Here is a 27141-nt window from a genome sequence, read left to right on the forward strand (position 1 = left end):
CGTGCAACGGGAGATAGAAAAACGTTCATACGGATGCACCGTCGTTCAACTTGGTAGCTAATGGTTGGTCGGCTAGCCAAAACTACTGCTACGAGTTGTGTAGATTGTCGAAGCTGGACACAGTTTCTCTTGCGTACAACTCAGTAGTATTACTGTTGCTTAAGTTTGATGTGTTTCTTACATTTGAGCAAATGCGATCTGTGTGTGTCGACGTGTCATGTGTGTGCTGCTTACGTATACATAGACCCAGTCGCAGTTTGGCACCAAAGGCAGGGGGGCGTGGTGTTCTTCCGGTGTCAGAATTCAGAAGTGGTAGGTCGATTTGGTAGCTGATGATATGACGATATCGATTAAACGGCACAGCGAAATGCATGAAATGGGAGACATATCTATCAGGTCAAAGTTCGAGGCTGTGCCCATGTAAAAGGACGGAGTTGGTTTGTTGATCCTAACACGATAAAAACATGTGCCTGACAACGAAAGAAGACCATTAATTAACTATGGATTTGCTTAGTTTAGGCCGTAATCTTTTTGCTGGCGACTGTGTAGACCGTAATTTAATTTCCCCACGGGTTGTGCTCGTGCCGGTGGATGATCTCTGAACCAAACCATTGGGCTGCCCAGTACTGCTGCCTAGTAGGAGTAGCTGCATTGCACGCATGTTTCCCATTACTGAATCTGTACGTACATTTTGCACACGGAGGAACAGGACTCGTCCTGTCGCCAAGCATTGGCCGGAATGACGGCTTCATGCCGTGGCTCGTGAGTCGTGACCATTGCATTGCATGACAAAACACCACACACGCTGTTCGTGCCGTCCCTGCCCTGCTGTACCTTACCACCAGTACAACACTCCCCACCCCCCAACACACACACACATTATCTTCTCCGTAGAAGTAGTAAGTTTTGCATCGCTCATATCCAACGTTTGACCGTTCGTCTTATTCTATTTAAAAAACTTATGATTACTATTTTTATTGTTATTAGATGATAAAAATGTGTGACTTTTTTTATTTTTTTTTATAAATTTTTCAAATAAGACGGACGGTCAAACATTGGACACGGATACTCACAGTTACACTTATTTTAGGACGGAGGTAGTACATCCGGTTTATAATAGCCGATTAACTTTTGAATACATGTTTAACCATTTATCATACTGAAAAATTATGTAACTACCTTTTATTTTCATGTGATTTGGTTTAGCATTGTTTTAAACATGATTTATATTTTTTTTGCATATTTATATAAAAACTTTGAAATAAATAAATTGTCAAATGTATAGCGTTATCTATTAAAAAAACCCGGAGGAAGTATCTTGGTAACAGCTTAAGATAGCTGATATCATCATGCCATTACCTAATTCCTTTTTTTTTATATCTTAGAGAACTTGCCAAGTTGTGAAATGAAATGAAGTTCCACTAGAAATTAACCATCTGCCTAGCTATTTAACAAACTCACGTTACCATCACTACTACCTGTTTTACAGTTTTTATTTTCTGCAGTAACGCCAGAAGAGAGTTACACGCTAATGTGAAAGGTAAACTAAAGATTTAATATATATGATGTGGTTATCTGGGTCGATGACGATCATGCACATGCCATGAGCAGATTAGGCAGAGGGATGGCGTGTAGAGAACTGAAGTGAACAAATTGAATAAATTATGAGGATACAGTCTTCTTGGACAAGCACGCACCGTTTTCAGAATAACAAATCCTTGAGCAGTAACTGTTCTTGATGGAGATGCATGATGTGTTTTTCAAACCCCAACACTCACTCTGTTACAGGTAAGCAAAGAGTGAGAAGAAAGCTATTGCTAATACTATAGTAGTGATTACTGCTGCCCAGTATCTTATTACTAGCAGGTTCCCACAGCCATACTACTACTCGAGAAGAGTTGCAGAACTAAAATTGGTTGACTTGGATCTGCAGCTGCCTTTGTTTGCAAGACAAGTGGAATCAGATCGAATTTTTGGGGACGAGACCTACTTGACGTTACACACGTACTCCTACTGAATACCAGATCATTCATAGTACCAATAATTTACTACAACCATTAATACCAGTAGAGTGTACTGGCCTGCAAATCGGTTGCTAGCTGCATGGTAGTACTCGACTAGATTAAGAGTAGCTTTGCACTGCTACGTAGAAGTAGTATCTTTGATGGCTGTCAAGTACATGGAGCGAGTATTTACCTCAAATCTGAGCTAACTATGGTTATTATCTCATATCACCATCCGTGTCCTACAGTAATTAACTAGAACATCAAATGCTGGCAGACATGATATCAGAAATTCAGAACTCTGAATTTATCTGAAGCCCAGTAGGAGCACTGCACCATCCTTACATCTGCGAACCATTAGAGTGATTAATAGTTCTAGTATCACGATTTGCCACTTGATACGCGATTAATTCTTTCCCGTTCTGAGTTCTGACAAGCTACATCAGGAGTACTAGTACTACAGTACTCCGTATCTTGTTTTCTTTTTGTGAGGAATTACGTGCAAGTTCCAACAGATCAGGCTAGACAGAAAGGATTAATCAATTAAGTTGTCATCAGTCATGTCTTAATCATGGGCGATTAGATGCTTTCCCTGCTGCTGCGATGCTGGCTGCGGCCACAAGGATGCCATTTACGATTCGCAGCATGGTCCACGCGTGGTGTCATCGCTCAACTTTTCCAACGGTTACTACTACTCGATCTCCTACTTTACTCCTATATAACTGACCATTTTACTTTTTACTGCATCTTACTCCTTTCGTTCCGTAATATAAGGCACAACTACTTTTTAAAGTTGTTTTATAATTCAGTATAAGACAGGCATACATGCATATTATTAAGTAGTACATTTTTTTCACTCGAATATTATTATTTAAATCCTCCACCATCAAGATATCTAATTTTATTGGGTGCATACATTCTATTTATTAGGTAATCCAAACTACGAGGTAATAATAATTATTTATTGGTCTTTGGGTTAAGGGTGATTGTTCCTTATATTTTCATAGTAGTAGTAATACATTTTCATTTTAATTTTGAATCCATATATATTTGAGTCATCATGCATGGTATCATCACTGACTGATAATAGTACGAGATTATTAGTAGCAAGTAATCATTAGAGCAGTCCATTCAGGATGAAGTATCTTTACGTATTTGACGAGGAATTGATTGCTGGTATCATGCAGACACAAATTAGCTTGGACGCCATTTGCAAGAGATAGATCAGGGCAGGCTCGCCGCTAGCTCTCTCCTCACTCTAGCTACAGTGTACACGCAAGCTCATCATTAGTTCAGACAACTAAAATTTGAAGCATCTGCACTGCAAATATGACAAGACGCCATCATCTGTGCATGCCAACCCTGTACGATTGATACACACACGCACGGGGGTTAGTTAATTAACGATAGATATTCTATGAGATTAACTAAGCAATTGAATACTTAACTAAGTAAAGCCGGCGCTCATGCAGATGCAGTGTACGCTGTGACCAGCCGAGATTAGAGATTACTGTACTAGTAGCTAGTTAGCGTGAACTACCATCACCTACTCCCTTCTACTCCATCGCATAGTAATAGTAATAAACTAATGATAGTATATGCCAGTCAGCTCCCTGATTTAATAACCAACTCGCTCTTAATTTCTTCTACCTCGGGTAATTAACATAAGTAATCATCTTTCTTGCTTGTGATGTGGACGTCACAAAAAGATCTATCCATATGTTCATCGTAGTTAAGCAGTAGTGGAGTGCTACCATGGAATGCTAGCTAGTAATTGATTCTTTACCAACAATCGACTTTTTTATATTACCCTCAACATACGTCTATTTACTGTGATTAATCTAGCTAATAATCCTTCACTGACTCACGTCCCAGCTGGTCAATGTATATCGTCTCTTCATAAAGTTCAGAGCACGCATAGAATTAACGGCACACACCCATCTGTTGATGGATCGAGCTTAATTAATTAATTTAGAAATGAAAATGATGACACAGACTGCTCATCTTTTAACTACAAGTTGAAATTTAAATACTCATATATCAAATTCCTGAACCCAGGAATACCATGAAGAAACAACTGACCTGTAGTTTCATTTCAGCTGGTTGCTGCAACGACCGGCCAGAAATATAACGAACTTCCGAGGTGACATGTCTGAGAGATCAAACGCCCACTTGTGAGTAGCTTTCCTCAAGAATTCATCTTGTATCCACCAGTGGCACGCAAGAACCTTCGTATAATCACGATCAGATCGACAGCTACTGAAGGATACACTGTTTCATGCTTTGGTCTTCACTTGTGATACAGCCAGATTCCGTTTCACCTTTTTATATTGCAGTTTTCAGCCACATGAAATCTTTTGTTATTGAAATTAAAACTAGAATATATGTTATAAGAAATCAGTACGCATTTCCTAAAAAATTGATGGCCAAGACTTGGCTGCGTTCATATGAGCTTGAAGACTAGGCTACTCAATTGTTTACCACGAACAAGTTTTCAAAACTGATAAATAGTATTGTTTTACGTAAAAAAATACATAAAAAATTGTTAAAAATCAAACAAATACATTTTTTAATATGTAATAGTTGATTCTTAATTAATCATGTATTAATTTTATCCTTTAACCGTGTCAGAACCACACAGAGGCTGTGTTTAGTTCAGCGCAAAGTTTAGATTTTGGTTGAAATTAAAGATAATGTGACTGAAAAGTTGTATGTGTATGACATGTTGATGTGATGGAAAAGGACCGAAGTTTGGATCCAAACTTTGGATCTAACCATAGCCAGAAGTTGAGTCAGAAACGAACGAAGCATTTGACAGAACCACACTGAAGTTTCACTAACCTGAACATTAGACAGTCTTGGAAAACAAAGACATACTGAGGCCCTCACATACCAATGGTGTTTCATTTGATCCATCAAAAGTTCATGTAAGAAGCATTCCATTTCCATCACAAACCACACAAACTATTGAATTAAATTTATGTGGACTTTTCGTTTGCCTTTGAGGCATGCTATATCCATGATGCTGCAGTGTGAAGAATCCAAAAGGACATTTTGGGTGGAGAGGAGCAGAAGAGTACAGAAGGGACATTCATGTCATTCAGGTCAACGACTCTCTGCTCCCATCCATCCAACGGTCCGCCCACCTCCGTACGGTTTACATAAACAAACGCATCAAAGACCTAATTACACACTGGGTTGGTCATGTAATTCTCCTCCACAATATACTAACCTAGTACTCCTTTTTGTAACTTGCAAAATTTTGATTGTATTAGAGTTGCGACAAAAAATGTCAATATTTTTCCTATCTAATAAAATTACCCTTGATTAACTAAAAAAAGAAAAATACCCTTAAGCGTGCATCCTTTTCATTGACAGCACCGGCATGTATGGTTTATGATATGCAGTTACTTGTACATCACAAACCGGCACTATTCCCTCCATACGCAACAAGGATTCCCCCCCCCCCCCCCCTAGCAGTAGAAAACTCAAGCTACAAACTACCAGGTATATTTGCATAAAGGGCATAATTTAAACCTTGCTTAGCTTAGCTCAACTGAACAAATCCAATCCAAAGCAAGCAAAACCATTAATCAAATCAATCAATTAAAAAATCAATTAATCAAGTAATTATAATTAATCCGCCCATAAATCAGAATGCAAGCAGAGAGGAAGTCCAATGAAGAAAGAATAAAAGCCGCCCACCTCTTCCCCTCCCACTCCATCCATCTCCCCTTCTCCCTCTCATCCTCCGCACCCATCGCCGGCGACGGCGAGGCCTCGCCGCCGCAATCTCCTCCTCCTACTAACTCTCCATTCCTCGCCGCAGCCACAACGTAAGCTCGCTCGCTCGCGCGCGCGCGCCTTGGGAAAGAAGAAGAGAGCAGAGCAGGCCAAGAACCTGTGGCTGGGCGCCATGTCCGGCGTGCGGGTGGCGGCGAAGGCGCCTGCGGCGGCGGCGGCGTGGCCGTACGTGGAGTACATGGCGCGGTGGGAGCGGCAGGTGGAGCGGAGGCAGCTGTTCCTGCGGAGCTACCACTTCTCGCGCGACGTCGAGCTCTCGCCGCGGGCGCGGGCGCGGCGCGTCGTCTGGGTCGGGCTCCGCAGGCTCCGCCGCGCCGCGGCCACGGGGCTCCGGCGGCTGCGCGCGCGCCTCCGCCTCTGCTTCGCCTGGGTCTCCCGCCGCCGGAACATCCACCGCCGCGGCGCCCGCTTCGGCCGCTACGGCCGCCTCTCCGGCGGCGCCGCCCACGCCCCGGCGCCCGCCGCGTCGTCGTCCGTGTGCTTCTGGTAGGAGCTCGAAGCTGCAAAGCATCGATCAAGCAAGAAAGGCAAAGCTAGGTTGGGTTAATTGGCGTCTCAAACAAGAAGGCAATCTAAGCTCATTGCTGCTTGGATAAAAAAGTAAAAATTAGCCGGTAAAATGTTAGTAACTTGTAGTGTAATTCCATGGAGTCAGTTCTTGATTACTGCTTCACTAGAGAGGATAAACTGGGTGTTTATTACCTAAGGGGATTGTTTATGTTCAGTGTTTTTTCGTTCTTTTTTTTTCTTTTACTTTTAATGGTGAATCTACACTCTACTACTCTGCCGGTCTGCCCCAATGGATGAACGAGCTGTGTATTTTGCTCAACTTTTTTTTTCTGCATTTCTACCTGCTCCTCTGTTCTTCAGGTCGCTTGATTTGACCTCTATGTTCGCTTCTTTCTTTCTTAAAAATTGCCATGTAAATAAAATCAGGGTTGTGTACATATACTATGCATGCACGTGCATGCAGTTTCAGACAAAATCAGTTTTTTTTTCTTCAGAAAAATGTGAAATCTTTGAGGCCACTGTGGCAATCTAGTATCAATCATGCAAACAAGATGAGAAGAGAATTGGAGCAGGATAATGGAAAGATGCCTGGCCGGTGAATCTTCTGAGTTGCAGGGACCAAGAAAGAAAGAAAAGAAGCCCAAAGTCTGAGGTCTAATTCTAAAATAATATTCAGAGTTTGTTTGGAAGTAGGTGAGGTGAGCCACGGTTCGTGTTTCAGCTTTATTTCAAGTGCGTGTCGCGGTCAAAAGGCAGCAGTGCAAGGAGAAGAACAACTGAAGAAGAAGAGATAAGCAAATGGTTGCTACTTGCTACATGCAATGCAAGGAAGACGATGCCAAATTGAAAATGGCATCTTTGATTCCTGCCTCCTTTTCAATGAATTCCGTGAGAGATTGGGAACTCCTCTTCTCTCTGATGTGCACAAGATTTGATCTTGGATTGGCTGAATTCACTGTCATTTACTTCAAACAGGCAGTGAACAGCCGGCATCACTTCTTAGGAATGCAGAAAAACACTGTAACAAATATGTTTTTTTGGAGGCAATCTTTGTGTTGCAATCTGTCAAATATTTTTACACTCGTCCAGTCACTCCATGCCGGCACATATGCCATCACAATAAAGGATTTTGTTCAGTACAAATCCTGAAAGACTTTGGCTGGCACCACCGTGTCAATACGCCTTAACTGAAACACTGTACTGGCAGGAAGTAATTCATCACTGGTTAAAACTGACCGATCAATTGATGCACTGTAGCATGCACTCCACCTAAATCAATGGAGTACTAGCTTTAATTTAGCCGTGTATGTTACTACACCTTCTCCACGAGTCCAGGCCGGGTCAGTGGACTCAGTCATTATCACTAAGAAATCCATCATTATTATCCTGGCCCATATGCCACGCTACAAATCTAAATGCCTGATTAATCAAGTCAGTATAGCTATTATCTTAAAGCCTCTGTCTCAAAATATATATAAGGATACTATCTTAAATTTATGAAAAGAATAATAATATTTACGAACAGAATATATTGATAGTATCATATGAGCATTGTTATGAAATATATTTTCATAGTTTATTTTTTGATGTGGTAGTTTATTTTTTGAATATATTTTATTTTCATCCTACTCTTTTCGATAAAAACTTGATTAGCTAAAAGAGTCTAACTTAGGACAAATCTGAATCCTTATATTTGGGGACGGATTGAGAGAGGAGGTAGTAGTAGGACTCCTCCATCTTACGACGAGTAGGGTACTTGTACTATCTACATGAGATGATAAGGTTAAGCTTGGGTGATGGTCCCAGATGCATGTGCTAGCTAGCTATTGTCTGCGTGATCTTTTCTTGACTCCTCTCTCTGCATTCTGTTTAACGTAGTTCATGAACAATATGATGGTTTGATTCTGGAATGTGGTGCCATTGTCTTTTCAAAAGCATGATTGAGCAATTCGACATGGACGTTTTCTTCTTTTTCTGATCAGAAGGATCGGATGGATTGTGATGTTTCAGACTTTCAGTGTGTGAGAGGAAATTCAGGTAATCATACATTCATACTGTACTTCAGTACTGGTAGCAACAGCTTTGGAAACGAACAGCTACCTCGTTGCCATTGCAGTCAGGTTTGGGGAACCTAACAGAGACAAAATTTGAATCCAAAAGCTGGGAAATAAAGCAGCCCAGTTTGAATTCATGATGAGGACAATAGCTCACTTTGTGAGTGCAGATTGACAAAGTCCACTACTGTGTACTTTTAAGGTTAGCTGCTATCTGCTTTAGAAGTTGTAAAGATGTCAGTGCTGCTAATCTTCTCAGGGAGCTGCCATGGTAGGATGTACACCTGAAATATGAAAAAAAGGAAGAGCTAACAGTGGTAGTCAGGGTTTATAATACTACGCTATTACCTCATGATTACCGTGGTAACCATCTTAGTTTTTAAAACCTTAGGGTTTTTCTCGGTAACCTCACGTTTTTGCTCGACTACAACTGGGGTTCCCCTACCATTTTTGTAGTAGACAGAAAAAATGTACGAGCTATCCGTTCATCTCTTCCTCCCTAACTTTGTTTCTCATCTTTTGCGTTTCCAATTAGTGGCGGATTTAGGCCATTTCTGTGGGATCGGCTGACCCCACGGCTTTGAAAAACACCATATAAATCTCGATTTCATGTATAAATCCAAAAAAAAAATAGAGAAATAACCCCACTTAAATATAAATCATTAGTAATTGACCCCACATGTATAAAATTTTGGCTCTGCCACTGCTTCCAATGGAACAAATTTTGCCAAATCATTTCTCCATTCTCGTTTCATTTACTAATCCTACCTAATGAATAATGATACATGAATGTAATGCACCCGTTCGTGCAGACACAGTACCACCATGACCTGTCTTAAGTACTCCTATATGTAAGTTAAATTGAAGATAAACATGTATAGTTTGGGCGCTTCACATGGCTCTCATTTATGATGCAGCAGCGACAGCAGCAATAACAGAGATAGAGATGAATGCCCTTCAACATGATATACTGCTAGCGCTCCTTCATCCACGGGTTTCATGGACCAGGAGATTGATTACTATTCGCAATTTTTGCCTCTTTTTTTTTTTCTAATCCAAATTCTAAATCCGCTAGGCTTCGTCTGGAACGTGCGAAAATTTTAACGATTTTTGTGAGAGATAAGCTGATATGTGCCGCAAATCCTACGAAGTTATTTCCTGCCAGATTTTGGCATTCCAGAACATTCCAGCATGGCAGTATGAACTAGCACTAGCAGGATGCAGTCTTAAAAAAAATACTACTATATAAAATACAGTATTAGTTAATAATAATTGTTCCATGGTAAACAAACTGCGCTAAAATATTAGTAGACAAATATTGCAATTGATAATGAAGGAAATTGATTGCTGCAAGGAAAACAAAGAGGTGCATCTGTACTATTTAGCAATTTAGAATATATATATTAAAAAAAAGAAGGGATTTCACTGTCATATAGAAGTACTCTGCGATTTGATGATGCTCAATGGAAGTCCAAAACAGAATAATGTTAACTTTAAGAAATAGAAAACTGGTATATTTTTCCTTGTTATCTTTGGTATTTTCTGATACAACTGAACATATATAATCAAGAAAAACAAGGATATTGAGGCTCATTAAATATAACACTGATAGATCCTTGCAGTATCAACATGGTTCTTGAAAGTATCAAAAAAGATTCTGTGGAACTGCGTATAGAGGGGGAAAAAAGGAGAAATAAACCATCCCAAATCCTCAGCAATTCAAAATAACTTTTATTTTCTGAGACACGTGCAATACTAGAGACCAAGAATTCTTCTTGCTTCCAATTCGGTATAGAGTATTAGAGGACATAAAAAAACATTTTGTCTGCAGATGAATATGTAAGCAAATAGGTATAAACCTCAATGAAAAGGGTGCAAAATTATCACAAGTTGAAGGTTTCTCTCTTTTTTTTTAAGAAAAAAAAGAGATGATCTTGAGGAATGAAGATTGCTTAACGCAAAAAAGATAATAATCAAATACTGCTTAAGAGATGGGATCAGATAGTCATAAAATTGCTCCAGCTGTGTACTAGAGGATCCTCCTCAATACTCAATGAGAAAAACCCAAAAGTTAAGTGAAAGGAGGCCATTAGAGAAGGAGCCGGCACGGCCTGTCACGAATAGAATTGTTGCAGTCCGATTCTAAATGGGCCAAGTAACGCAGGATGGCTGTGCTAGTGGGCCTGACCACATGACGTTGCTTCGATGACGGGCCTCACCAGTCACCGAATTGGGCCTCTCCCAGCCAGGCCTAGCCCATCAAGAAACCATAATTTGGATGGACTAATCGATTAGCATTTCGCAACAAACAATCATATTACGCGTACAAATACCGCATTCCCGCCAAAAAAAAAAAAAAAAAACATTTGGTCTGCTTGACTCCGAGTCGGTCTCGGTGATCAATTGCAATATCTGTACTGCCATTTGATCGCGCGTACGTGCGCCACGTCCACGATAAAAGGCCTCGATCGCCACTGCCCTCGGCTCTACCATCTGCTAGCTCTAGCTCTCCTCGATCAATTCAGATTCTCCCCTGATCGAGGTGAAGCTAGGGCAACGCGAGAGCTAGCGCCGCCGACATGGCCGACGACGACGAGATCGCTCTTGAGCCAGGCTACGTCTTCCACCCTTCCGACGACGGCCTCATCACCCTCTTCCTCCGCCCCAGCATCGCCAAGATCCCCTTCGAGGACCGCCTCATCAACCACGCCGACGTCTACTCCGCCGATCCGGCCGAGCTCGTCGGCGAGCACAGACCGGCGCCGGGCACCCATGGGAGCAGCAGCGTCTGGTACTTCTTCTGCTCCCCGCGCTTCACCAGCAAGCGCAAGACCTCCGGGAGGCGGCAGCGCGCGGTCGGCGGCGGCGGCGGCGGCGAGAGCGTGTGGAAGTCGGAGGGCGGCAAGAAGGCCGTGATCGGCGCCGATGGCCGCCGCGTCGGGTACCTCCAGAAGTTCTCCTATGGCGTCTACGAGTCGTCGTCGTCGGGGTCGGCGCGCACGTTCACGAGGCTAGGGTGGTGCATGACGGAGTACGGCCTCGACGACGACGCCATCGACGGAGCAGACAAGCAGGTGCTCTGCAAGGTCTACCGCTCGCCGCGCGCGGTCTGCGCGGAGGCGCGCACGGCGGCGGCGGCGAAGTCGGCCGATTCGCCATGCTCCGGCTCGAAGAGGAAGGCGGACGACGGCGCGGATCACCCGGAGGCGCCGCCCAGCGCGCGGCCGCGGCAAGAGGAGGCCGGGAGCGAGCACGGCGAGCAGCCGGCGATCCTGCCGGAGTTGGACCTGGATGCGTTGCTGTCGGCGCCGATGGACGACAGCTTGGGAGTGGAATTCGACACGGCCACGACGGAGCAGTACATGAGGTATCTGATGAACGACGAGCCATTGCCGTCGGCTCCGACGATGGAGGTTGCCGGCGGCGGAGACGAATTCATCGAGACGACGAACGGACCTTGCATGGGCGAAGAGGAGATCATCCAGCGGCTGGCTGCCGGAGAAACCCTCGACGACATTCTTGGCACGAACCCTAATTAAATGAAACAAGTTTTTGATTGAGGTGTAGTGAGCGGCTGTAGCACTAAGTAGTGCAGTGTTTTTCGTCAGAGAACAGGTTTAGTTAGACATGTACTATGTACTACGTATCAATCAATTAGTTAGGTGTTTGTTTGATCAACTGCGATGCATGAAGATATGCATTGCTCGATTGATCATCTCGATCGATCGATCTGTAATTGATGACAAGGGTTGAACTGATTCTTTTTGTAAATTATGATGTAATAATGCCCTTCTGTGAAGTGAACTAACGAAATTCATTTTCATCAGAGAGATTCAGAGTGATTCTCTTTTTGTATCTTTTGCGAGTATTCATCAGAGTGATTTGTTCTGGCGTTTGGGCAAAATCTGGTTTGATATCGCTGTGTCGATGGCTGTATCATTGTGCGCTAAATCTAAATGGGCCAAATTGGGAAGTTGGCTCGTGGTGGTAGGCCCAACCACGCGGCATCCCCTCCATTATGGGCCCTATCCGCGGCATCTCCTCGTGGACATAGGCCTGGCCCATCACGTACTCGGGGGCTGTGTATAAATTATTTTTTAACGCGGGGTCTTTTTGTAAGTTTGCCAAATCAGCTTAAAATGCAAAGGGTGGATAGGATAAGGCAAAGCCATTGGGCTCGTCGGAGAGACAAGTAGAGAGCAGCGTAGTCGCCGCACTTAGCCATGCTCGCCTCGCCGGCGCTCGCCGGCGCGCGCGCCTTCGCGGCGACCGTGTCCGGGAGCCTCGGCATCCCCATTCCGGCCATCTCCGCGCCCTCGCCCTCGCAGGCGCGGCGGCGGGCCTCTCTCGTCGTCGTTGCAAAGGTCAAGGTGTCCACTCCCCAGGCCGACCGCATCGCCCGCCATGTCCGCCTCCGCAAGAAGGTAGTAATAGCGCCTGCACGAGGGGAATTAGCCAACGTTGTTTCCAATCTCTTGCAATGCGATGATTGCGCGCTCCTTTTTGCGGTTAGTTGGTAGGTGTGAGACTTGTGGGGTGAGAGCAATGTCATGCCGTTGACGTATTTGATGAAATGCCTTTGTGGCGGCGGTACACTAAGGAGAGTAGGATTCGCTAGTGTCATCCTCAGTGACGTCCAGTTCAAACGAGTAATATCTTGTTTATGTATGTCTTGATTAGTCCTACTTGTTAGAATGTCAGTTGGCCGTGAGGTCGCAAACAAACAGTTTGTGGCTTTGTGCATACTATGGTGGGTGACTCAGTTTGTAGGCTTTGCCAGAATCAGAATGCATGTTTCTGTGAATAAAAGCATGCCTTTGTGTAAACCTTACATAATTTATTTCAGGTTAGTGGCACCACGGAGAGGCCAAGACTCAGTGTTTTCCGCTCAAACAAACATTTATATGCTCAAGTGATTGACGATACAAAGTCATGCACTCTGGTTTCAGCTTCCACAATGCACAAGTCTCTTTCAAAGGACTTGGAATACTCGGCAGGGCCAACAGTTGTAAGTTGATTTTGACTTACCTATGTCTAATTTCTTTGCTTCTTTTTCTCTCTGAAAATAATAAATTGAGCAGTGCAGTACCACAATAATACCGTAGGTGATGCTATTAACATTTTGTAGGTGCACTTATGTGAAAAGATGATTGTGCATCCATATTTGTCTGATCAGACAATCATGCTCAATTCAATCTCACTTGTTCAAATCCTTAACCTAGTGTCGTCTCTTGGAGACATTGATTGCGAAATCAATAGGTTCTAGAAAAACTTACCATTGAAATATCTGACGATCCTTTGCTGATGTGGCTCTGAAGAAAACCCAGAGGAATGCACAAAAAATGAAAGCTGTTTGAAGTTGTCGCGGTTGTTTTTTATGGTTTTATGCATGTGGCATTTCCATTTTAGTACATGGTTCTGAGCTCTACTTACAAATTAAATGTTCCACAGGTCAGATAGTATAGGATTAACAGTGTTGAACACGTATCGTAAAGTTTAGTGTGAAAAAAAAAATATCGAATATATTTCTGCAGTTGTTTCTTGCCGAAAGTCAGAGCTCTGTTTCTGATGAAAGTTCTCTGTTGTTCTGGTTGGTTTCCAGGAAGTGGCACAAAAGATTGGTGAAGTGATTGCCAAGTCTTGCTTGGAGAAAGGAATTACCAAAGTTGTTTTTGACCGGGGTGGTTTCCTCTACCATGGTCGCATTAAAGCTCTGGCTGATGCTGCTAGAGAGAATGGGCTTGATTTCTGAAACCTCCAAATGTTTGTTCATATCTCCAGAATCACTTGTTACTTTCTTTTTCGCCCACCTGTCGAACAGAGTTTTTCTTTGTAGTAATTTGATTTGCTCTGCAGGCTTGGCTACTCTTTAATTGTATATCACCCCACTATCAGCTCACCAGTTATTGAGTTTGTCTGCTTCATGAAATTTCTTTTAACGGGCATATTTTCAGTTTAATAGATCAATCTGTTGCCATCCTATCCTACATGTGTTGTTTTGAACTCTGTTCGTGCAAAATGGAGCACTCCTACAACCTGCTACTAGAGTTCTGGCCTGCAAAAGCCCAGGCTTGACATGGCTAATGTGGGCTTCCGGTCCAACATTTTGTGCCAGGCCTCGTACTCTTGTCGAAGCTGTCAGGTGCTCTGGAGTCTGGAGCGTGTTATTCAGATTACAAAAATAAAAAACGTGCTAATTGCACTGATGCATACTACTGTCCTTTTCCTTTTCATTTATTTTCCATCATCTCTGATCGAATTATCTATCAGTAGGTAACATTTATTTTCTAAACATCTCTTCCATGAGTCTTTCAGAGTAATGGCTGATTAGTGATTACTGAAGCGAAAATGAACGCCATTTACTAAGCTTACATTTCTCTCACTTTCGAAAGAAACAAATTTCAATGTGCCAAAAATCGAAGGTGTGTCTTGCCCTTGCTATTAGATCAACAGGAAAAGCTGTGAGCATTTGGGAATTGCATAATCTCAGTATTAGTTGTGATTTGCTTTGGAAAGCTTAAGCGATTCAAATGTTTGCAAACAAAATTTACACTTTTGACAATCTTCTCTTTTTCATCGGCTATAATGAAGCTCCAAGGTGTTCAACCAAAGATTAGCGTTATTTTATTTACATAACGTTCCACGTGATTATTTATAAAATGTTCTGCAAAATAAGGCAATCAGATGGAAAGGGAGAGCTTACACATCAAGTCCATTTTGTGATTTTCTGTTAATTTAATTGCTCGCGGTGTCTTATTCAGTTTGCATTTTTTATGGTCATTTGGTTCTCTCTTGGATTGGAACACAGCGACTTTCATTAACTAGATCTCAATCGTCAACATGTTTTCAAGCTACAGTAGTTGTTAGCTAGAATCTATCACAGATATACTCCAGCAATCATGTCTATAGTCATGCGGCGAGTTAGGTATTCAAATGCAGTGGATGCAGATTTTTCTTCTTCTTTTGTTGTTCAGTGACCAAGAGCAAGAGCTATCTATAAATAAAATAAATATGTTAAATCTCGAAAAGGGACACGACAAACCGCTCAGGTACTCTTGGAGATATATATTACACGACAAACGTCATTACGTGCGCATGATGCATAGCACTTTGCATTGCTTGTGAATTGTGAAGTCTTAGAAATGACGTTATTTCCTTTTTTTTTCTAAATCTAAAAAAAAAGGTTATGTTGTTTCTCGAGAAAAATGTTATGTTATTACATTGCCTGTTTTTCCCAATACATGGAAAAAATTTAGTAAATTCAAGTACTAGTGTTGCAAAATCCAATATTTTGGGTGGATTTAGTAATTTGTGGAGGGCGAGGTGTATGGTTCTTTCATGAGGCATTCTCTCATTTATCCGACTTACAATTCGGAGACTCCGGAGACTGACAATCCGGACTCTGGAGAGTTCAATAACCAGAGTCATGGTCTAATTTATCTGTTAAGGCCCCTTTGAAATGAATGATAAAGTTTTTGAAGGATTTAATTTTTTTAAAGGATTTTTTAATAGAGTCCTTTGATTCATAGGGAGAGGGTAGAATTTTTTTGTTATATAGAACTGCATTGCAATGGCCAATACCATAGGAAAATAACCAAGATGTTGGAACACTTTCAGTTTTTTTTATTGTGATGCAATCAAATGACTACTCTTCCCAATTTATGTGTTTTGAATTTATGTGGGATTAAAAATATACACTATTCCCTTTTTTTTTCCGTGGGAGGACATCGATTCATGCTTTTTTTTTTTTTTGGTCATGCGTGTTTCAAAGGGCTCCTAAATATCTGCTAAAGGATGGAGATTGATGACCGTTCAAGAAAAAAAAATCGATGCTGACAGTTCATCGATAATTCAGATAGTAAAAGATTTGTGCTGTGAATGGTAAAAATTGAAAAGAAAAAATAGCAGTAGAGAGAGACGGGTCTCAAGTGGCGATAAGCATGCATCTGATCCGATTTCCGAGTAGTCCAACAAAAGATTATTTTTTAGATGATAGATTTTTCATTAACCTTATATCCACAATATATCCACAAAGAATATAAACGGCCAAAATCCAACGAGAGATGTCCAAACAAGATGTACATTGCACGAGTCGAAGTCTCCAAGAGATCATTGCAGATGCGTGCTGGTAAACCACGCAACGTACGTACGCTCGACACTTGCAAACTGCTGCCGCGCCACGGCACGACACTCGTAGGTTCGTTCTTGCATATATGTGCCAAACTTTTCTACAAGCTTGACACGATCCTTAGCTTGAACTGATCCAATATATGCTTTGACTAATCATTGCAAAGATTCTTTCTTCTTCTTCTTCTTCTTCTTCTTCTTCCTTTTCTTTTTTTTTTTTAAAAAAAAAGAAGAAATTGCAGTTCACTGAATGGCTTTCAACTAGAAACGCACACAGTGGATATTGCTGCGATGCTGCATCTGCCGGTATCTAGAACGAACTTATAGAATCCAATAAAGATTTGCACAACCTTGCACAAGTGACGTGCACAAGATTGAGGAGACATTGCTTCTTTTTTATCTTTATTTTGAGCAACTCTGAAGAAACCTTTCAGTACTACAGCTCTGAAGAAACCCGTTTTTTCTCTTTAATTAGAGCATATCTGAAGAAACCCCTTTGTAGTACAGCTCTGAAGACACCCAATTTCTCTCTTTAATTATAGCATCTCTGAAGAAATCTAATAGCATCTGTTAGAGCAAGCCTGAAGAAACTTCACACGTCATTCGCTTGTGACCTAGATAAACAATAATGCTGCAAGTGTACAACTATAGAGTTATATTGTAAGCTACTTCCTCCGTTTCATATTATAAAACTTTTTAGCATTACTCATATTAATAAATCATTTATATGAACGTGGGTAATGCTAGAAAGTCTTATAACATGAAACGGAGGTTATAGCAGTGTACTGCTCGCCTCACATCGATATGATCTTGCAGCGTCACTCCACACCTGTAGCTTTCACAAGTTGGATTACTTCTCAAATCTTAACTGATGGTAGTGCTTTAAATTATTGGGCAGTTCTGGCTACTTAATTTTTACCTCCGGTTTTTTAATATATAACACAATAAAATTGATTTTTTATTAGTATTTGTCTTTTCAAAAAATATGTGTTTAAATAAACAATCACACCAGGCATAATGGTACTCTTTTCACTCCACTTAAGTAAGTAATTGGATAAATATTATTGGTTAAATTTCGAGAAAAAAAATCAATTGTGTCATATAATATTTAAAAAATAGAGGAAGTAATTATTAAGTACATTATTATTAATTATTAACTACTGCTGATTAATAACTATATTATTACAGGTGTTATTGATCCGAGCTTTTTTTTGGACAAATATATTTGCAGATGGAAGGTGCGAAGCATGCCGAAAGCAGCGATGGGATTTACGACCTGAGAAGTGAGAACTTTCAGCCGGCCACAGCCGGCTTTAGACTTTTTTTTAGCTGTGGAATTCGTTCAGAGAACAACAAAGCTTTACTTTGACCCTTTAAACTATATCACCTACTACCAATGGAGCTAGCGTAAGTATCTAGTTCTCCTTTGGGAAAGTCTGTAAGGAAGGAAGGATTAATTAGGCAAGATGGGTAAGTGCCAACATTAAGAAGTTAACTCTGCACTTGCAGCGGTGGTTGTTACAGTTACCTATCGATGTTACTGCCTAGCAACCTCTTTTTTTTTTGCCGACTGATGCTGTACGACTGTACGTACCTCCCCATGTCTATACGGTTTAGTTTAATCTTAACGAAACATCATGCTCTGGACAGATAGTACATTAATACAGTAATTAATTCGCCATAAAGTACGTTGATGTGATTAGATGTACTTGCAGCAGCATTACTAGATTAATTGTATTCGTTACGTCTAAAAAAAATCTGCCTACCTAGCTGCCTCTTTGGCGATCGGAATTTCAGAACAAACTGGAGGAAGTTTTTTTCTTTTCGTGTTAAAAGGAAAAAGAAAGAAAAGAAGTAGAAGTATGATTAAAAATTAATTAGAAGAAATGTGACCACTGCATCTTAAGCACGTAGTAGTGCATCTTGAATTTTATTTTGTTTTGAACCATATGACTGTGGATTATTATGAGTATATGCAGTTCCACGTACTCCGTTTCCGTGGCCAATTTTGGCTCCGCCATCCAAACCGACCGACCGATCGAGTCCGACGGCACCACCACCTGTGCAGCATCGAACACTTTGTAAGGACGATCATATCATTGCAACACGTACTTCCGTGTCCCTTGTGTAGTCCATGCTGACGTTTCTGGCACCAAAATCACCCAAAAAACACTTAATTAATTTAGTTTGAAAAACATTAATAACTAATTTTGTACGACGACGTGGCCATTCTCCTGCGAAAGTAATCGCGTAGTGTTCATAGAGACGAAAGCGGCAGGACTCCTCGCAAGAAAGAAAGAAAGAAAACGGCAAGACGAAATTGTACAAAACAACACGATGCATTCTAGCTCGATATGATCGATCTGCGCCGTCCTGTATATGCATTCTAGCATGGCAGAACGCATGGAATGTTTCAGATATTCAAAACACACACAGCCGTCACGTCATGGACGCTAGCTGCCGGCGACGATCACCACCGTTGTCCACGTACTACTTCCATCTAATTAACGTGCATCTTCTAGGCTCTGCTCATGCGTCTATATATATAAAAAACGCACACGAATTCGATCGCGTTGCATATTTGCATGAACAAGTCACAAGTGTAGTAGAAGTGCAGGGCGCAAGCTGTGCAACATACATGGAGGCGATGACGGTGAGGCCACGGCCGGCCGCCACCGCGATCATCATCGCCGCCGTCTTCGGCGCCGCCGCGGCGGCGGCGGGCGGCGGCATGGTGGGCGTGGACGGGACGCAGTTCGTGGTGGAGGGCGGCAGGACGATCTACTTCAGCGGGTTCAACGCGTACTGGCTGATGATGATGGCGTCCGACCCGGCGCGCCGCGCCGCCGTCGTCGCCGCGTTCGCCCAGGCGTCGTCGCGCGGCCTCAACCTCGCCCGGACCTGGGCCTTCAGCGACGGCGGCGACCAGCCGCTGCAGTCGTCGCCGGGCGTCTACGACGAGGCTATGTTCCAGGTCACCACCATTCGTCGTATATCAATGACCATTTGTCACGTGGAATGGTGAACAAAAACTCACGGTTTTTGTTTGATTTTCTCTGGTTTTCTTTTTTGCTTGCAGGGGCTGGACTTTGTGATCGCCGAGGCGAGACGACATGGCATATACCTTCTCCTCTGCCTCACCAACAACTTCGACGATTTCGGCGGCAAGCGTCAGTACGTCCGTTGGGCGGCCGACGCCGGCCACAACCTCACCGCCGGCGACGACTTCTTCACCAGCTCCGTCGTCAAATCCTACTACAAGAACCACGTCAAGGTACGTCACAATCAATATATACATAGTACATCGATATACTAGATGTTCAAGAGCTGGAGCTGGATCTCTCGTGCAGGCGGTGGTGACGAGGGTGAACACGGTGACGGGGGTGGCGTACAAGGATGATCCGACGATCTTCGCGTGGGAGCTGATGAACGAGCCGCGGTGCGACGCCGACCCGACGGGCGGCATGGTGCAGGCGTGGGTGGAGGAGATGGCGCCGTACGTGAAGCGCGTCGACGGCGGCCGCCACCTGGTGACGGCCGGGCTGGAGGGGTTCTACGGCGACGGCGAGCACGAGAGCAAGGAGCTCAACCCGTGGGGCATCTACTACGGCACCAACTACGTGGCCACGCACCGCGCCGCCGGCGTCGACTTCGCCACCATCCACCTCTACCCGGACGTCTGGCTATGGGGCTCCACCGCCGACGAGCAGGCCGCCTTCTTCCGCAACTGGACGCGCTCCCACGTCCACGCCACGGCGGCGTTCCTCGGAAAGCCGCTGCTCGTCACCGAGTACGGCAAGTTCCTCTGGAAGGGCGGCGGCGCCAACAAGACGCAGAGGAACTACTTCCTCGACGTGGTGCTCGACGCCATCTACGCCTCGGCGTCGCGCGGCGGCCCGCTCGTCGGCGGCGCGTTCTGGCAGCTGCTCCTCGACGACGACGTCGTCGCCGGCATGGACGACCTCAGGGACGGCTACGAGATCATACTCGCCGAGGACAGCCGCGCCGCGAGCATCATCGGCGAGCACTCCGAGCAGCTGGCCAGCCTCAACGGCCAGGACGCGGAGGCGCTTCGCCGCCGCCGGCGGCCGGCGAGCTCGCACCGGAAGACGCGTCTTGGCAGCGGCGGCGACAGCGACGCACTCCGACTCCCCCGAACGCTCTTGATTCGCTTCATCTCTTTGTCTAGATCGATCTCTTCATTTATTCAAGACAATTTTGTTCTTTTCTAGTTTGTATATAGCTTGCATCCTTCTCCTTAGGTATAGTTGTTCGTTGGCACATCTTGCAACTGTAACCTGTCGAAATCATCAGGGACGCTTCAAGATCGCTGTTCTGACGACGTATGTTTTGTACCATGGTTTCCTGTATAAGGTGTTTTGCAACGGTTACTACGATGGAGTACCATATTTGTTTACACTACCATGTTCTTAATTATTCAGTAGAATTTTCTTTACTGTTTGTAATTGTTAAATTATAGTGTTGATAGTGGAATACAGTAGAGACCACCGCAAGATGGAATGCTAGCTTTCTGAAAAGAAATTTTGTACTACAGAACTGCAGGTCCCTGCTTCCAATACTGTTGGCCAGTTGAAGTCGACATTTCAACCTAACACAACGCTTATTAATCAGCGTATCCCTGACTGTTTGGGAGGTTAACAGTGGAACATCACTTGGAAAAAGGTCCACTCAGATTTATGAGTTACAGTAGAAAAAACAAATTTTATTTGCCAGACATCCTTCTCCATCTCTATACTTGAAAAAACGGGAGGACTACACATTGAGTGCTGCAACAATGACTTAACATGTGGATGCTTCCTGCATAAGTGCATAACTGTTGAGGGAAAAGAAAAGCATCAAGGCATCCTATTGGAATCAAATTGTTTACAGCGTTTTTAAGCTAATTACGTGTTTGTCTACTTGTTGAGCCATACGTGGTCAATAACAAGGTAAGATGTTCTGCTCTACGGGGCTGCAACGTTTGGGTGATTTTCCTTAACCTTCTTCATTTTTTAACTTCCGGTGACACAAGCACAAGAGACATGCCGTGAGAAGGGAAGCAAGTAGCAAACTGATCCAAAGGCCATACATTTATACCCAAATTATTCGATGCAGGAGCAACGGATCAAGGAATCCCAAATCACTCAGATTGCAACGCCGCCTCACCAAGTCGGCGGCGACCCAGATGGATCCCGGCGAAGCCACGACGCGGCGGTTGACGGAGACGATGAGGCGCCCATGCCGAGCCGAGCGCGAGCGGTGGACGCGGTCGGCCTGCATTTTTGCTTGCGCAGTGGCGATGGGCCGGTGGCCCATTAACAAGTCATGTCGGGCCTAGTATGTATGGGCCAAAGCTTCCGCCCATTAACGTGTTGGACCGTTGACTGTTGGTGTTAGAGGGGTGCATCCGGATGAAAGGGTTAGAATCTTCTCCCCATGCGCAAAGTGAGTCATTAGCGTATGATTAATTAAATTTTAAAATATATTAATATGAACTTTTTTAAGAAACTTTTGTATAGAAAAATTTCGCAAAAAATGTAAGGAATATAAAGATAGGAACTTGTAGTTCAGAACGCAGCCAAAATAGGATTCAATAAGATTTGATCTATCCATGTTTATCCATGGTGCAAGTTTAGAGTTTGGGGCAATTTGCTTATTTGACGCTGTTTGGAAGCATAAATTCCAATTTGTTCTCACTTTTTTAAGTTTGCTTATTTGACCTGTTTCTCAAAATCAAAGATCAACATTGAACCTGTTCTGTGAAAACAAGATAACGGTGCTAACTAATAACCAAACTGTCATATTTTTTTCTCTTGTTCATTTGACCATACTATATAAAAGCTTTTTTTTAATTCGAATCTTTGACATATTTGTAATAAATTTAGCATAGCTCCGAGATTTGAGACAAGTTTGATCGATTTGGTTTCAAATTGATAGATTTGACAAATCAAATTAACAAAATATGATATAATTGTCTTTTTCACATCCCAAATTGCATATAATGAATATAATATAGATAAAGCAAATCACACGGAGAGCTGAGAGCCATGCACCACTGTCGCCCCTACTTCTCACGCGTCGCTGCCGCTCCTACCGTGACTATTGATCCCTTCGTGCGCTGTAGTCTCCGCTGCTACATCCTTGCCCCCTGCCCCCCCCGGTGCCACTACCCCTGGCCCCTGCTCCCACTATGCACCGTTGTCGTCGCACCCTCTGCGAGCCCACACCGCTGCTCTCTTCATGTGTCATTGTCGCAGCTCCCATCGCACGCCACCGCTTTCACCGCCCCAGCTACCTCCGCACGTCGCCACCCCCGCTCCCTCCTCGTGTCGTCGCCACTCCCTCCACCTCGGCTACTATCCGCCACGCTAGTCTTTGGAGATGAATGGATGAGAAGAAATTTAGGGATATGATGTTGTGTACTTAGGGGTATTTTGTCAATTTGGTGTATAAATAGTTTTTTTTTTTAAAATGAAACCTTAACAGTGTTTGTAAATAAGGTCAAACAACAACTTCAATTTTAAAAAATATGGTCAATTGAGTAAACTTAAAAAATTAGAGACAACGATAGAAAGGCTTAAATAAGCAATTGTCTGTTAAAGTTTCCCTGTCTTTCCCATTGATGAAGATGACACAGCGGCAACCAAGCTGCAGTTTGCAGGCTTGCAGCCTCTCGGATGGCTTATGGACGGTTGAGATGAAGGCATTACAGCCTGATGTCAGAGGATTGTAGGCAAGGGCTAATCCTGTCCAACCCGGCTCCGACACGTGCCGTTGCCAGTTTGCCACACCTCGTCGAGGCGAATCCCCCGCCTTTGGGATTCGAACCGCTTTTTGGGATCATTCGAATCCAATCCAATCAATCGAATGCTGCAGGAAAATCCAACGCGCGCCACCGACGCAAGCGACGACCACCTCTCTGCCTCGCCGCATCCTTCGATCCCCTCCTTTTTCACTGGTGCCCAGCGTGCGCCCGCTTAGCTCCACCCAACTGAACTTGCGCCGCCGCCGCCGCCGCGGGGAAGCCTCCGAATAAACTCGCAGCCGCGGGGCCTCTCCGGCGATGCTCGGGGCTGCACAGGGAGGATACTAGCGGCGGATTTCGAGGGAGTCCGACGCAGCTGAGCCGTCCACGAACCTCAACCCTAGGTATCGCTTTATCGAATGAGCGTTCATTCGCCTCTCCTTTCTCTGTCCCTTTTTTTGGGATCTAGATGGGGCCATGGTTTGCTCTGTTTCTTCTTTTTTTTTTTTGGTTCTAAAAATTCGTCACGGGCTCATGGCTAGACGTACGGGGTGTGGTGTATTTTGGATCGAACAGCACGAATTCTCAATTGGCTAGATTACGGTTGGATTCCTGAATAGCCGACCTGCAGTCTGGGTGGATTAGGTTTGGTTCCTGGATAGCCTACCTGGGATGGGTTAAGCTTATATTCTGTGGAAGTAGAATTTTGGTTGATTATCAGGGGCTTAGAGTTGAATTCACGGTTGAATTCACGGAGGAATTTTCGTTTTCTTAGATTTCAGGCGTATTATGATTTAGGGAGGTTTCGTGAGGAATAAGATTTTTTTTTGCTGGTTACTGTTTGATTTCGGTAGGAATTTGAAGTTGAGGTGATTGTGGTTGCAAAAGAGAGAGAATATGGATGTGTGCCAGTTTTCTATTATTTAGGTCGTTGATTGCTTTATTCTCAATCTAATGCTAAATTTATTGTCTTACCATTCGATAAATTTTGTCTAACACCCCTGGTTTAAAATTTTCATGTGGAACCTGCTTTGGATTGGTTGGGATATTTTCATGAAATCTCTTCATCAAAGCATGCTTTGTGCTGTTATTACAATATAAATGGTGCACGTTGCTCTTGTTTACAACTTATCTGTGATCTGTTAATCTTCTGAATGGTTAAACAATTTGCTCCATATGTTTGTCCTGCCCTGAAATCTGGACTTGTTTAGCACAAATGATGCATTTTCTGAGACGTGCATGGCTTTATCTCTAGCTAGGTGCCTAGGTCTATGGTTTACTTTGGCTTGGGTTGATTTTTTATTATGTACTTTTGTTTCCGTGTCATTTGACGCCTTACATACACAAAAAAAAAAACACCGTTATTGACGGATTGGCATTGAATATGAAGCATCAGAATGGTTACGAGTTGTTATGCCATACTGATTGTGTTTATCCTTTTTTTTCATGGAGTGGGCAAGGAAAGCTGTTTTTGTTTTTATTCATCCTCAGTCAAAATTTTCATCTAGATCAGATTATGTTTCCTTTGTTTGCAAGTGATGTTTAAAAGAAAAAAAAAGTAACATGTGGGGGCTAAATCAGTGAACAATATAGCATGGTGAAAAGCAGATAAGGTACTGTGGCTTGAGTATAGTAAAGACTGTACAATCTTCTGATGTCAATCATCTTGATACATGCACGAGTTGTACACTATTTGGTCAATGGCATTCTTCCCCATTTTGTTTGAGTATCCAATGCCTTCCTGTCATGCATATCCATGTTATTCAGAGTTTTTACATCTAGTTCTTGCACTTTAGTTCATAGTCCACCCTGGCGCGCTACCGTGGCGCCTGGCGATGGCATGGTGGCCGTGGACGGCACGCAGTTCGTGGTGGACTGCGGCAGGACGATCTTCTTCAGCGGGTTCAACGCGTACTGGCTGATGATGATGGCGGCCGACCCGGCGCTGCGCGGCGCGGTGGCGACGGCGTTCCAGCAGGCATCGGCGCACGGGCTCAACCTGGCAAGAACGTGGGCCTTCAGCGACGGCGGCGACCAGCCGCTGCAGTCGTCGCCGGGCGTCTACAACGAGACCATGTTCCAGGTCATCCTCGCTTGCTTACCATCGTCGTCGTCCAAACCAACGCAAAAACTCACTGGTTGTCTTCTCTGTAACAATTTTTTGGGCAGGGGCTGGATTTTGTGATCGCGGAAGCAAGGCGGCACGGTATATACCTTCTCCTCTGCCTGACAAACAACTTTGACAATTTTGGTGGCAAGCGGCAGTACGTGCGGTGGGCGAGGGACGCCGGCCACAACCTCACCGCCGAAGACGACTTCTTCACCAACACCGTCGTCAAGTCCTACTTCAAGAACCACGTCAAGGTCAGTATGCAAAGCATATGCATCGTCGATGATCGATATGTTACATTTCAATCTCACTCATTCATTCATGCTGCCGTTGCATCGATCGGCATCGATCCAGACGGTGCTGACGAGGGTGAACACCCTGACGGGTGTGGCGTACAAGGACGACCCGACCATCTTCGCCTGGGAGCTCATGAACGAGCCGCGATGCTACGCCGACCCAACCGGCGCCATGGTGCAGGCGTGGGTGGAGGAGATGGCGCCGTACGTGAAGCGCGTCGACGGCCGGCACCTGGTGACACCGGGGCTGGAGGGGTTCTACGGCGACGGCGAGCACGAGAGCAAGGAGCTCAACCCATGGGGCATCTACTACGGCACCAACTATGTCGCCACGCACCGCGCCGCCGGCGTCGACTTCGCCACCATCCACCTCTACCCGGACGTCTGGCTATGGGGCTCCACTGCCGACGAGCAGGCCACCTTCTTCCGGAACTGGACGCTCTCCCACATTGACGCCACGGCGGCGTACCTCGGCATGCCGCTTCTCGTCACCGAGTACGGCAAGTTCCTCTGGAAGGAGGTCGGCGCCAACAAGGCGCAGAGGAACTACTTCCTCGACTTGGTGCTCGACGCCATCTACGCCTCGGCGTCGCGCGGCGGGCCGCTCGTCGGCGGCGCCTTCTGGCAGCTGCTGCTCGACGGTGACATCGTCGCCGGCATGGACAACCTCAGGGACGGCTACGAGATCATACTCGCCGAGGACAGCCGCGCCGCGAGCATCATCGGCGAGCACTCGGAGCAGCTGGCTGCCCTCAATGGCCAGGACGCGGATGTGCTTTGCCGCCGGGCAAGCTCTCACCGGAAGACGCGTCTAGGCAACTCGCTTAGCTGCGGCGGCGGCGACACCCTTGAACTGCTCCTCCGGATGGTCTTGGCTTGTTTCGTCTCTTTGTCCAGATCGATCTCTTCATTTATTGTACAGAATTTCATTCTTTTGTGATTTGTTCCATGCATCCATCTTCATGGGTATAGCTGTTCGTTGGCACATGTTGCAACTGTAACTAGGACAAATTTTCAGGATTTGTTCAAGATGATTGTCCAAATGTTTTGTACCGTAGTTTTCTTGTAGACTATATAGAATGCTTTCTGTGGAAAAAAAAAATACTATACTTCAAAACAATCCCAGCTTCCAATAATACTTCCTCCGTTTCAGGTTATAAAACGTTTTGACTTTAGTCAAAGTCAAACTGGTTTAAGTTTAACCAGGTATGTAGAAAAAATTAGTAATATTTTTAACCCAAGACAAATTTATTATGAAAATATATTCAATTATGTATTTGATAAAACTAATTTAATATTATAAATATTACTATATTTGTCTATAAACGTAGTCAAACTTGAAACAATTTGACTCTAACTAAAGTCAAAACATCTTATAACCTGAAACGGAGGGAGTATTTGCTAATGGAAATCGTCATTTGAACATAACACAATATTAATCAGTACACTTTCTTACTATTTTGGAGGTTAACAGTGGAGTGTCGCTGACAAA

The 27141-nt window shown here is 44.0% G+C and overlaps 5 protein-coding genes across 5 annotated transcripts; all 5 read left to right on the plus strand.

Moving 5' to 3' along the window:
• Positions 1 to 5661: 5661 nt before the first annotated feature.
• On the plus strand, positions 5662 to 6754 carry LOC127765730 (uncharacterized). The gene has a single exon (XM_052290676.1). It carries the CDS (start codon positions 5920 to 5922, stop codon positions 6295 to 6297), a length of 378 nt encoding a protein of 125 aa, XP_052146636.1. The 5' UTR covers positions 5662 to 5919; the 3' UTR covers positions 6298 to 6754.
• A 4196-nt stretch (positions 6755 to 10950) lies between these two features.
• LOC127766452 (transcription factor JUNGBRUNNEN 1-like) lies at positions 10951 to 11910 on the plus strand. Its single transcript, XM_052291490.1, has one exon. It carries the CDS (start codon positions 10951 to 10953, stop codon positions 11908 to 11910), a length of 960 nt encoding a protein of 319 aa, XP_052147450.1.
• Positions 11911 to 12535: 625 nt separating this feature from the next.
• Positions 12536 to 14338, plus strand: LOC127765705 (50S ribosomal protein L18, chloroplastic). Its single transcript, XM_052290648.1, has 3 exons — positions 12536 to 12795; positions 13218 to 13379; positions 13974 to 14338. The coding sequence occupies exons 1-3, from the start codon at positions 12595 to 12597 to the stop codon at positions 14121 to 14123; spliced, it is 513 nt and encodes a 170-aa protein (XP_052146608.1). The 5' UTR covers positions 12536 to 12594; the 3' UTR covers positions 14124 to 14338.
• A 4745-nt stretch (positions 14339 to 19083) lies between these two features.
• On the plus strand, positions 19084 to 21018 carry LOC127766059 (mannan endo-1,4-beta-mannosidase 3). Its single transcript, XM_052291082.1, has 3 exons — positions 19084 to 19472; positions 19578 to 19772; positions 19849 to 21018. Exons 1-3 carry the CDS (start codon positions 19137 to 19139, stop codon positions 20728 to 20730), a joined length of 1413 nt encoding a protein of 470 aa, XP_052147042.1. The 5' UTR covers positions 19084 to 19136; the 3' UTR covers positions 20731 to 21018.
• A 2312-nt stretch (positions 21019 to 23330) lies between these two features.
• LOC127765046 (mannan endo-1,4-beta-mannosidase 4) lies at positions 23331 to 26776 on the plus strand. The gene is made up of 4 exons (XM_052289844.1): positions 23331 to 23647; positions 25040 to 25326; positions 25413 to 25607; positions 25708 to 26776. The coding sequence occupies exons 2-4, from the start codon at positions 25084 to 25086 to the stop codon at positions 26587 to 26589; spliced, it is 1320 nt and encodes a 439-aa protein (XP_052145804.1). The 5' UTR covers positions 23331 to 23647; positions 25040 to 25083; the 3' UTR covers positions 26590 to 26776.
• Positions 26777 to 27141: the final 365 nt, after the last annotated feature.

Source organism: Oryza glaberrima, chromosome 3 (genome assembly GCF_000147395.1).
Source record: "Oryza glaberrima chromosome 3, OglaRS2, whole genome shotgun sequence".
Taxonomy (NCBI): Eukaryota; Viridiplantae; Streptophyta; class Magnoliopsida; order Poales; family Poaceae; genus Oryza; species Oryza glaberrima.

Coding starts and splice junctions, on each gene's coding strand:
- LOC127765730 (XM_052290676.1), top strand. CDS start 5,920: ATGTCCGGCGTGCGGGTGGCGGCGAAGGCGCCTGCGGCGGCGGCGGCG.
- LOC127766452 (XM_052291490.1), top strand. CDS start 10,951: ATGGCCGACGACGACGAGATCGCTCTTGAGCCAGGCTACGTCTTCCAC.
- LOC127766059 (XM_052291082.1), top strand. CDS start 19,137: ATGGAGGCGATGACGGTGAGGCCACGGCCGGCCGCCACCGCGATCATC. Junction 19,473..19,577: donor ACGACGAGGCTATGTTCCAG/GTCACCACCATT, acceptor TTTTGCTTGCAG/GGGCTGGACTTTGTGATCGC. Junction 19,773..19,848: donor ACTACAAGAACCACGTCAAG/GTACGTCACAAT, acceptor TCTCTCGTGCAG/GCGGTGGTGACGAGGGTGAA.
- LOC127765705 (XM_052290648.1), top strand. CDS start 12,595: ATGCTCGCCTCGCCGGCGCTCGCCGGCGCGCGCGCCTTCGCGGCGACC. Junction 12,796..13,217: donor ATGTCCGCCTCCGCAAGAAG/GTAGTAATAGCG, acceptor AATTTATTTCAG/GTTAGTGGCACCACGGAGAG. Junction 13,380..13,973: donor ACTCGGCAGGGCCAACAGTT/GTAAGTTGATTT, acceptor GTTGGTTTCCAG/GAAGTGGCACAAAAGATTGG.
- LOC127765046 (XM_052289844.1), top strand. CDS start 25,084: ATGGTGGCCGTGGACGGCACGCAGTTCGTGGTGGACTGCGGCAGGACG. Junction 25,327..25,412: donor ACAACGAGACCATGTTCCAG/GTCATCCTCGCT, acceptor TTTTTTGGGCAG/GGGCTGGATTTTGTGATCGC. Junction 25,608..25,707: donor ACTTCAAGAACCACGTCAAG/GTCAGTATGCAA, acceptor GCATCGATCCAG/ACGGTGCTGACGAGGGTGAA.